The sequence below is a fragment of the Rhinolophus hipposideros genome, assembly GCF_964194185.1.
Source record: "Rhinolophus hipposideros genome assembly, chromosome: 6".
Taxonomy (NCBI): Eukaryota; Metazoa; Chordata; class Mammalia; order Chiroptera; family Rhinolophidae; genus Rhinolophus; species Rhinolophus hipposideros.
Window position 1 is genome coordinate 12,317,676 of NC_138052.1, and position 12,296 is coordinate 12,329,971.

General features: G+C 34.1%; 1 protein-coding gene across 1 annotated transcript; it reads left to right on the top strand.

The window, feature by feature from the left end:
• Positions 1-432: 432 nt before the first annotated feature.
• On the top strand, positions 433-939 carry LOC308498951 (mitotic spindle assembly checkpoint protein MAD2A-like; the record flags this gene model as incomplete). Its single annotated transcript, XM_081051745.1, has 1 exon — positions 433-939. The coding sequence occupies one exon, from the start codon at positions 433-435 to the stop codon at positions 937-939; it is 507 nt and encodes a 168-aa protein (XP_080907871.1).
• Positions 940-12,296: the final 11,357 nt, after the last annotated feature.

The window sequence follows — 12,296 nt, forward strand, 5'->3', positions numbered from 1 at the left end:
TATGGACCCCAAGGAAAGAATGTTTCAAAACAAGAATCATAGTCTTAAGTGTTATTTCTCTATTACTTATTTTGGAGGCTTAATTCATTTGTATAACAATCTTTGAGGGCATTCATAGTCCAGGCAGAGAGTAGAAAAAGAAAGCAAGCAAGGTCTTTTGTGATTCTTTCAAGGGCACTGACCCCCTTCACAAGGGTGCCACCTTCATAACCTCATCTAACCCTAATTACCTGCTAATATCATCACTTAGTGAGGGGCGGTTATAGAAGTGGGGGGTAATGTGTTTTCAACTTATGATTCTTAAAGGGACACCCATATTCAGTCCATAATAGTTGATAGGATGGATATAAATGCCTAGGGGACTTTTGAAACCAGTGGAGCCCTGCAGTTGTTGTGAGCAAGTGCGCATGTGCCAAGTCTGTGGGCCTGGCTATGGCACTGCAGCTCTCCTGGGTGCAAGGCCTCGCCCAGCAGGGAAACACCAAAATCCTGGCTGAATTCTTCTCATTTGGCATCAACATTTTATATCAGTGTGGCATAGATCCATCTGAAACCTCTATTTTAATGCAGAAATATGGACACACCTTGCTTGTAACTACTGATCCTGAACTCATGAAATACCTAAATAATGTGGTGGAACAACTGAAAGATTGGTTATACAAGTGTTCAGTTCAGAAACTGGTGGTAGTCATCTCAAATACTGAAAGTGATGAGGTCCTTGAAAGACAGCAATTTGATATTGGGAGTGACAAGACTTCTAAAGAGGACAGAACACCTAGAGAAAGGTCTCAGGAAGCTATCCAAGATGAAATCCGTTGGGTGATCAGACAGATCACAGCGACACTGACATTCCTGCCACTGTTGGAAGTTTCTTGTTCATTTGATCTACTGATTTATACAGACAAAGATATGGTTGTACCTGAACAATGGGAAGAGTAGGGACCACAGTTCATTATCAACTCTGAGCAAGCCATCTTCATTTATTCTCTATTACAATCTACAAAGTAAATACCATGGTGGCCTACAGAATCCCCGTCAATGACTGAAGATGACATGAGAACAATAATGCAATTCTCAAATGTGCTTTTCCTGAAACAAAGTCACCTGCATTTCATATGTTTCATTTCATTGGTTAATTTTTAAATGGGGAAACTTAACATACTTTATTGAACTGTGCATAATTGTTCCATTTTGGGGTACCTATTTGTCTTTCCATAGAGTTGACACTGTTTTGCACACTTTTCAAAAGGGAACCAGTGGATTACATCAGCACTATACCTTACTTTGAAAGTGGTAACTGTAGATGGAAAAACTTTCCCTATAAAGCTAAAATGCCTTCCTAAATCAGACCTTTTGGTCAAGTAGCTTGACTTAGAATATAGGTAGGAAGATATTTAAATATGAAACAGAAGAAGTCTGAATACTTAGAATCTTTAGGCTCTAAAGTAAATGATAATCCATAAATAATAAAATATGCTATTAGTTCTTTTTGCCATTTATTTCATTTGTACAGTTCCCATATTGAAAAATATCTCCAATTATTTGGTTTTAATTTATATAACTCACACCTACAAAACTATTGATTTTTCTACTGTTTAAATTCCAGTGATACAGAACTCTTAAAAATATAAAACACTTTTTGTGTTTTATAAAATCAAGCTTTAATGACAATAATGTATGTTTAAAAAATAAAAATAAAATACATGCTCGAGGGAGTTATGAATAAGGAGCTAAGTCTACTTTACCATGGGTTCTTAGTATCACACAGCTATCAGGCTAGGGAAGAGAAGTGTTTCAGTAAGGATGATAATTAATTTATATGATAAAAATGATACAAAGGAAAGATCAGCTAGCATATGCAGTTGGAACTCCTGCTTCTGTTTCTTAGTGTAAGGACCGGTGTGTCTGCCCACAGGCAGATAAACTAACAAGCAGTCAAAATCTCCTGGCTCCCTGGGAACGCTGCTTAGCAGACAGCCAGTTCTGTAAGCTGGCTGTCAGTCAAGGTCTCCCGGCTTCTTAGGATGCTGTGTTCATGATAGCACGCCTGCAGGGTCTGCCAGGTGATCTCTCCCGCAGAGTGCTCTGTTTTGCTGTACCTATATAACCGTGCTCCTTCTCTGCCTGAAAGGAGATCGCTAACCCTCCTGCCCGTCGCCTCCAGAGACTCTCCCCTGTCAGTAATTCTCCTTAAACCTATGTCTCCCACTCAGCCACCTGGTGTGTTCTTTGGGCTTGTGCCTTCTCAGGCACAAATCTTGGACCAACTTAGACTCAGTCTGAATACTCAGCCATTGTCTTAGCTTAACTTCCTTCACATCCATTCACACACCAGCTGGAAGGGGTCAGGTCTCCTCTCTACATCCCTTGAAAAGAAATGCCATATTTCACGTGGACTTGAAGAACCTGATTCAGTCACCATGACCAAGGAATATCTGTCTTCTCAAGTCTTCATTTATATCTTTTAGCAAAATTTTGTAGTTTTATCTTAGGCTCTTAACAAGTTTAGTCATGTTCATGGTAATTCATGAATGCTTTATAATTTGTTTCTATAACTAATGTATTTGTCTTTTAAAAATATTTTATGGAAGTACAACACACATAGATGTGATGTTGGCATCATATGAATTATAAGAATCAGTGAACATTAAGGAAGTACACATATCTATGTAACCAAGTAATCCAGAGAGAGAAATAGAATACTCCCAGGAAACAGAAGCACCCACCCATGTGATCCCTCGAGTAACTGTTCTCCAATGCATGACAGCTATTCTGACTTCCAACCCTATCATTGCTTGTTTTCGAGATTTATGAAAATGGAAGTTGACGATATGGTTGCTTTGGTCTTCAGGCTTCTTTTACTCACAATGTTTGATATTTATCCAGCATTGTTCCAGTTTTGTTCCAGCATTGTTCCAATTCCAAGAGGAAATAAAAATTTTAATAGAGTTTATTCATGTGTTTTTCTTTGGATTTCTTGTTTTATGCATTTCAGATTTTAGCATTCTGAACTTATTTTATATTAGTTTGTATTTTATTGTTGTTGTCTCTCAGTTGTACAATTTTACATGCATTTCTCCTATAGTGTCTTGGAAAGTATAAGTACTTTAAAGTCTGCTGGTGATAATTTAAATCAATTGTTTTCTTATTATCAATGTTAAAAACAAAAGATACCAAGTTTAAGACCTCTCCTTAAATAATACAATGAAATGATAATAATGTACTAATTCTAATTAGTAATAATGCTGATTCATACTGCATTTTTGTGCCCAGCTTTTTACTTCAAATTATTACTAATACAAAAAAATCAATAATTATTGATGATATTTAAAATCTTTTTAAAAAATAACTGTGGCAGAAACTGGCTTATTTTCACCCAACTTTTTTTGCTTAGCTGCTCTGCACAGAAGTAGGTTTCATTTCCAAGACAGGTATAATGAGAATTATGGCTAAAAGAATGCAGGTGGATATGATAGCTGCCTCCAGGTATGGCCAATAAAAGCTTCAAGTGAATGACCAGTCTTGGTCTTTTACACTCATCCAGCAGAACACAGAGGATTCAACAGAAGATTCTGATACCTTAATACTAGTACATGAAGGAGTCCCAAGACAGAAGATCACTTACCAATCACCTTCATTCAACAATTTGTGTGCCCAAAACAAACTTATATTGTATTAAGCCACTGGGATTTGGCTTCCTCATGCCTACTGCACAGGTAGACTGCTCTGATTTATTACAACAATTACTTAAAATTAAGTACATCATTAAGAGGTTTCAATGCTCACCAACTGTTCTATTATACTACGTTTCCTTTGATTTAGGATTTTTAATTATGCTTTAACCTGCGTTGACTTGAAAACTTCTTTGAAGAACATTATTTATAATTAATAGCTGAGTGACATGTTTCTTTAACTTCATATACATAAAATACTTTTAATTACAGTGAAATTTGAGTATCTACCTATTGGTGACAATTTTCAGACAGAAACTATCAAAATCTCGTTAGTCTAGGTACTTGTAATTTTTTTGGGGGAAAACCTCCAGGCTTTTCCCAGAATAAAACGTATTTAGGAATCCAGGAAGGGGTGAGCAGAGAAGTTGTAGGTTAGTGTGGGGAGAAAAGTAGCACAGTGACTGACCAGACCAATTTTGAAGGAACTCTCACCCATTCTTCTCACTCCAACTCTCCATTAGAGCTACCCAGCCTCAGGGATTCTGCAGGCTGATTTGGTTTTCATCAGAATACTGTTTCACCTCCATGTCATTTCAGAAGGCTTCTACTATCTGTTGTCTGCTATAAATTTAATGAAATATTCTGAACCCTCATGGTTCATCTCCTTTAGATCTTCACATTAAAAAATACATTGATTCATTTAATGTAATTTCAGTGGAATTTTACAAGGGGGAAGACATAAACACTTTTTGTGTCTTGAACTAGAAGTCTCCTTACTATTATTCTCAGCCTGCAGAAGTTAACTCCTTTGTCACATGCCCACTACCATTACAGACACTCAAATATGTTATTTTGGAAGCTAATTTACATTAACCTTTTCTTCTTCTCTTTTCTCTTTTAAAAAACTTGTCTTATAGGCCCTTTTAATAAAGAAATTTAAAACTCTAAACCAATTAAATTTAGATCATAATCATTACTTAAAATTTTTTTCATGTTTCTTTGCTTTTAGCTATTTAATTCTTTTCTAATAATTTATTTTATTAACTAAATGCCCTTTTGATTGTTATTCTCTTATTTAGTTTAACACAGGAATGGTGTTTAAGAATTGCATTATTTGGTTTACTTTTGAGAACTTGTATTTATGAGTTCTTTGTTTATTTTCCTGCAATAACTAAAATTTGATTGAGTCTTATCTCTAAAGATCTACTACAATTATCTTTATTCAAATCTCTGTAGTTGGGAAAGGTGAAGGGATTTGGAAGCAGCTGGTAACCACAAGATGGCCTCAGGGTTTTTTGAAAATTAATTTGGGAAACTTATTCAATAATGTTGTAAAGATTTTCTTGGGTATCCGATGGACATGCGTCCTATTTGGGAGACCACCTCAGAGATACTGTGGATGCCTGATCATGGCATTGTACACCAGAAGCTAAACATTAATGAATGCCAACTATAATTTTATATATATAATGTGATGGCTCAGTGTGAGGTTGGAGGGATAGTGGATGGGGGGAGGGGGATTCACAGTGTGAGGGATATAAATGATGAACGTCTAAGTATTACCTTGTCTTGTACACCTGAAACTAATAAATTAAAAAAAAAAATAAAACCCCTGAATCTAAAAAAAAAAAAAAAAAAAAAAATCTCTGTAGTTAATACTCCTTTGTACTCTACTATGAACAAGGTTAAGATCAGCTTCATTTCTCTTTTACAGGCTAGTGAGTCATTATTTATTAAGCATCTTACACTTCAATCTTAATATAACTTGATGAGCATCCCTTTTACAAGTTTTATCTGAGACTCAGTGACCATTTATTATTTTGAAACTTCTTACATGGAACACTTAGCATCTACTGCTCCGAACTCTAATATCTGTCATCCATATATATTGCATGCTTCCTTGACATTTTGTGTTCTTTTTAATTTTATGGGTTTCATTTTATGGGTTTATAAAATTTTCAACTCTGTTCCTTACTTAATTATTTGAGTATTCTATAGAATTTAGCTTTTTCAGTATATCTTTAAAAATTTAGTTTTGTCTCTTTTGTGTATCCAAATTTCTTCCTTTTCTATGATTCTCCCTTTCTCATGTCTATTTGAACTAATTTCATGGAAACTATATCATTTTGACTCTCTTTGAGGACAAAAATCAGGTATTTTCTAATGTTTTCTTTCGAATCCTTCTTCAGATACCTTTTTAAGGAGAAAGTTAGAATAATTCTTCATAGATTCAGTCTTTTCCTGTGTCAAGAAATTTTCTATAGTTTATTCATATTCACTGAAGGAAATATCTGTTTAGAATTGGTTTATAATGCTGTAGGAGTGGACTTGGATTTAGTCAAATTTATTTTATATTCTTTCCAAAGTACTTCATAGTGTGTCACAGGGCTAGGTTCTGAATATCTCCTGTTTTGTTCTAGAGAGGGATAAGGAAAATAGAAGGTGTCCAAACAGAATTTTTATTGTTATGATTGTTTTTCTATCAATGTGATGATATTGTAATGGCAGAAATTAGAAATATTTCCAGATTTTGGTATTATTTCAATTCTATATGTATATTTTGATCCCAATTAAAGTTTTTTTTAAAAGATACACGTACACCACTTCAAGTTTTAAATATATATATGTAAATATACATATATGTGTATATACATATATGTGTATATATATACATACATATGTATATACATGTATATACATATACATACATATATATATATATATATATATATATATATATATATATATATATAAAATGTGCTGGAATAAATGGAGAGGAGCATCTAAATGTTTATAAATATGTGGTCATCATACCTGAAAAATCACATTTAAAAAAGTTAATTAAAGATATTAGTTTGTTATAGAGAATGGTAAGTAATTATTAGCACAGCCTTAGGCAAAGTGATGGAAGGATTATGCCCAAAAATAATATCCTGGGAAAGGATTTCCGAATAATGTTTGGTTATATGAATATGAGTAAATGAGAAGTGCCCACTTATGAAGTGGGGCTCCACATATTTTGATTACTAAAAAAGGTATTTAAATTCAAAATGTGTTGGAATGATTGGATCAAAGTTAATTTCTATTGTAAGGTAATTTGTGAATCACTAGCTTCAGAATAATAGGGGCTATTAATATTTAGAAATTTTAAAATAAACACATTTAAAAAATTTAATACGTACAGTGAGTATGATGAATAGATGAGAACAGTGTGCTTAGCAATTTGACGTCAGGATTGTCTTAATTTGTCTTTATAATTCAAGGCCCAATAAGAATTCTTGTATGTAAATATTAATTGTTGAGTTATTATATTAATATTTACTGAGAACAAATAGCAAAAATAAGAGAAAAATCATGTGCTTTGTTTTCAGATACATTTGGTTAAAATTGTTTTCAGATACATTTGGTTAAAATTTTGGTGCTATCACTTTCTAGCTGTGTGGCCATGGCCAAGAGTACATAGTACCTGTGTATGGCTTCTCATATATAAAATGTGGAATCAGCGATTAGTTCATTAGATTTTCTGTGATTAGAGAAGTTTCATACAAGCATGGTGGAACGAATCTGGAAAATTGAAGGAGGTCAATAACTAGTAGTCATTAATGTGACTAATTTGTTTTGCAATCTGTTTCTTTGAAAGCAGAAAAGAAAAGTCATTTTCTTTCTGAAATAACAATTACAAGTTGGTGCATCATTTTATTGTACTTTGGGTTTAGAACATGTCAAAACTGCAGAAAGGCAATTTCATGCAAAACATATTGAAAGAAATAATGAGAAAGAAAAAAAAAGGCAAATTGGCAGTATCTCCTAGTGATTTGTCCTGACTTTAAAAGTTTCATGTTAGCCTTGCCTGTCACTTTGAAATACAGGGCCCATTTTAATATCTATCACTCTGTCAGTGCTCCAGAATGAATTTACACTCTGAAAATAGGTATCTTGTTTCTATTCTGTTGAAGTTAGAAATTATATTTTCAGAATCTCTGAACATAAGATGTTATTCTGGCATCTGCATTACACAACCTTTAACTTATATGTGATAGATATTTCAGTGACAACATACTGGAAAGTACTTGCTAGCAATCATTCTGCAGTGTTTAGAATAATGTGATTTTTTAACTTCAGACAGTTGGTATTATGCATAGATCACACACCCATTAAAAAAATGTTGGAAGGATGATATCTATGTGGTACTACTAGAATAGTAAAACCTAAAAAAGAGTAAAAGTTTAGGTGTTTTGTAGGAGGGATTAATTGTTAAGAACAGCTTCACCCCCCTCCCAGTATTTTAAAATGGGGAGAAATAAATAAAATGTCAATTATTAATACAAAGCAATTCCTCAATGAATAGCACAATAATCACATCTACAAACACACACACACACACACACACACACACACATATAAACATGAACACATCATTTGTGAAATAAAGATAACTGGAATCCGATATGCAAAAATAAAAGATGCAATTAAGTCTCTTCTCTCTTTAATCATGAACTTAGGTTTGACAGAATGAAGTTAGAGGAAAAGATGGAAAGAGAGCTCTAGAGAAAGAGATAAAGAAGGAAAACAAAAGAAAGATTTCGTTTTGAGCATCTTGTGTAACTATGAAATATCTGTTAAGGGTCTTAATAGAATATTATCCAGGGTTTTTAATAACAAGAATTTTTCAATGGAGTGTATATTAAAGATTTTAGGTTTTTTCTAGTATTATAAGTTCTGACAATTAAGTTTGCGAACTTGCCACCGTGCACTCACACTGGCAGCACTGTACAAACAGCTCAGTTAGGTTTCATAACCTTGGTATATCAGTGTCTACAGCTGTGTTCATGTCGACGTGTGGCGGTGTCTTGCTGAGTGGCGTTTATTATTGTTGTTGCATGTTTTTGTGTGCCCTGATGAGAATGTCTGAGCTTGAATTAGAGCAATGAACAAACATTAAATTTCTTGTTAAACTTGGCAAGAATGGAAGTGATATCAGGGACATGTTAGTTAAAGTTAATGGGGATAATGCCATGAATAACACAGCAGTGTACAAATGGATTAAACGTTTTTCTGAGGGGAGAGAATGCGTCACTGGTGAAGAGAGGTCAGTGTGGCCAGTAACCAGCAGAACTGATGAAAACATTACAAAACTTGGTCGAATTTTGCATCAAAATCACTGGGTGACTGTAAGAAGCATGGCAGACCAAGTAAACATTGATAGAGAAAGTTAGGACAATCTTAACTGAAAATCTTGGCATAAGAAAGGTGTTTGCAAAAATGGTCCCAAAGGAGCTCACTGATGAATGAAAGTAAAGGAGAGTCGAAGTTTGCCAAAACCTTTTGGAGAAGCAAGATAATGTTTTGGGCCGTGTTATCACTGGTGATGAAACATGGGTGTACCAATACGACTCTAGAACAAAGCATCAAAGTGCATAGTGGATGTTAGCCAATTCAACACGACCAAAAAATTTCATTCAGTTCAAATAAAGAGTCAAAACGATGTTGCTAAACTTTTTTGATATCAGAGGGATTATTCATTATGAATTTGTACCAACTGGACAAACAATTAACCAAGTTTACTATTTGGAAGTGCTGAAAAGGCTGTGTGAAAAAGTTAAATGAGAAAACCTGAAATTTTCACCAATAATTCATGGCTCTTATATCACGACAATGCACTGGCTCACACGGCACTGTCTGTGAGGGAGTTTTTAGCCAGTAAACAAATAACTCTATTAGAACACCCTCCCTACTCACATGATCTGGCCCCCAAGGACTTATTTCTTTACCTGAAGATAAAGGAAATATTGAAAGGAAGACATTTTGATGACATTCAGGACATTAAGGGTAATACGACGACAGCTCTGATGGTCATTCCAGAAAAAAGTTCCAAAATTGCTTTGAAGGGTCGACTAGGCACTGGTGTCGGTGCATAGCTTCCCAAGGGGAGTCCTTCGAAGGTGACCATAGTGATATTCAACAATGAGATATGTAGCGTTTTTTCTAGGATGAGTTCACGAACTTACTTGTCAGACCTTGTATACGCAACAGAATACTACTCTGCCATAAGAAAAGATGAAATAGTGCCATTTGCCACAAAATGATCTCTTACTCTTGTCCCATTCCCCATTGCCCCTCTAACAACGATCTGTTGCTAGTGGCCATTTCAATAAAGATGTGGAAAAAAACGAAGGGCAAGAACAGCACTGTCCAAGCAAGATGATTTGTAAAGGTCTGTCTCCTGGGTCCTCTGTTCTCAGCAATATAAAGCAGCAGCAAAACATTTGATGGTAGTATTTTTATCTTCCTGATTAATTTGAATTTGGTATGGCTTTGCCAGATTTTTATCCTATCTGAACCCTCTACTGACACCTAAAATTTTTATTTTTCCACATATGTGAGGAAGTACAAATCACAGGCCCAGATAGCAAGAATATTTTTTAAAAGAATAAACAAACTTAAGTTCCAATCACGTGTAATGATATTAAGCTGATGGATATGAACAAAATTTGAAGTTTGTGTATTATTAAAATTACTCTGGGCATCCTAGTAACTAATTAAATGCTGAGATGCAATTGACCATCAATTTTTTTTTTCATAATTCATTCCTTCTTAACTGTTATCCCTTAATGAGTCAAAGGGAGAAAATGTATTAATGACAAGTATGCAAATAGTAGTAAAAAACAACAGAAAACAAACAAACTTGTGGAACTTTTCGACATGGCATCTTCCATCTTGGTTTGTTTTATTTTTAATTATTATTTTTATTTCTTTTTAATTTTTTAATTTTAATTTTCTTATTTTTCAATTACACTTGGCAATCAATATTATTTCATATTAGTTTGAGGTGTGCAGCATAGCGGTTAGACATTTATATAATTTATGAAGTGATCCCCCTAATTAGTCTAGTATCCACCTGACACTATACATAGTCATGACCACATCATTGAGTGTATTGTCTGTACTGTACAATACATTTCCATGACTATTTTGTAACTACCAATTTTTACTTCTTAATTGCTGTACCTTTTTCAACTGGCCTCCCAACTCCCCTCCCATCTGGCAACCATAAGTTTGTTCTCTGTATCTATGAGTATGTTTTTATTTTGGTTGTTCATGTATTTTGTTCTTTAGATTCCACACATAATTGAAATCATACTTTATTTGTCTTTCTTTGTCTGACTTAATTCATTTAGCATAATACTCTCTAGGTCCATCCATGTCATCACAAATGGCAAGATTTCATTTTTTACAGCCAAGTGATATCCCATTTTATGTATGTACCACATTTCCTTTATCCAATCATCTATTGATGGGCACTTGGGTTGCTCCCATATCTTGGCTATTGTAAAAAGAGCTGCAGTGAACATAGGGGTGCACGTATATTTTCCAATTAGTGTTTTGGATTTCTTCAGATAAATACCCAGAAGAGGAATTGCTTGGTCATAAGGTAGTTCTATTTCTAATTGTGGGAGGAACCTACATACCATTTTCCATAGTGGCTGCATCAATTTGCAATCCCACCAACAGTACACAGGGGTTCTCTTTTCACCACACCCTCGCCAACAATAATTTTGATTTATTAATGATAGCCATTCTGACATGCGTGAAGTGATATCTCATTGTGGTTTTACTTTGCATTTATCTGATGATTAGTGATTATGAGCATCTTTTCATATGTCTATTGGCCATTTGTGTGTCCTCTTCAGAGAAAAGCCTATTCAGGTGCTGCAAAAATTGGATTTTTTTTTTGGTGTTAAGTTATATGAGTTCTTTATAAATTTTGAATATTAACCTCTTATAGAATATATCATTGGTTAATATCTTCTCCCATTCAGTAGGCTGTCTTTTTATTTTGTTGATGGTTTTCTTTGCTATGCCAAAACTTTTTATTTTGATATTGTCAAATTTGTTTATGTTTCCTTTTGTTTCTCTTTCCAAAAGATATATATCAGAAAAAAAAATATTACTAAGAACTGTGTTGAAGGGTTTAATGCCTATGTTTTCTTCTAGGAGTTTTATGGTTTCACATCTTACATTTAAGTCTTTCATCTATTTCAGTTTATTGTTATGTGTGGAGTAAGAAGGTGGTCCAGTTTCATTTTCTTACACATCTCTATCCAACAACATTTATTGTACAGACTATCTTTACCCCATTGTATATTCTTGCCTCCTTTCTCAGAGATTAAATTAACACGTAGGTGTGGGTTTGTTTCTGGGCTCTCTATTCTGTTCCATTAATCTACGTGTCAGTTTTTATGCCAGTACCATGCTGTTTTCATTACTATAGCCTTGTAGTACAGTTTCATATCAGGCAGTGCGATACCTCCAATTTTGTTCTTTTCTAACATTGCTGCGGCTATTCAGGGTCTTTTGTAGTTCCATATACATTTTATGATTATATATTCTCATTCTGTGAAAAATACTATTGGTATTTTGATAGGGATTGCATTAAAATTATAGATTGCTTTGGGTAATGTGGACATTTTAACTATGTTAATTCTTTCTATCCATGAACACGGTGTATGCTTCCATCTATTTCTTTCTCCAATTTCTTTCTTCAGTGTCTTATAATTTTCTGAGTACAAGTCTTTTACCTACTTGGTTAAATTTATTCTTAGGTATTTTTTGTTAATGTAA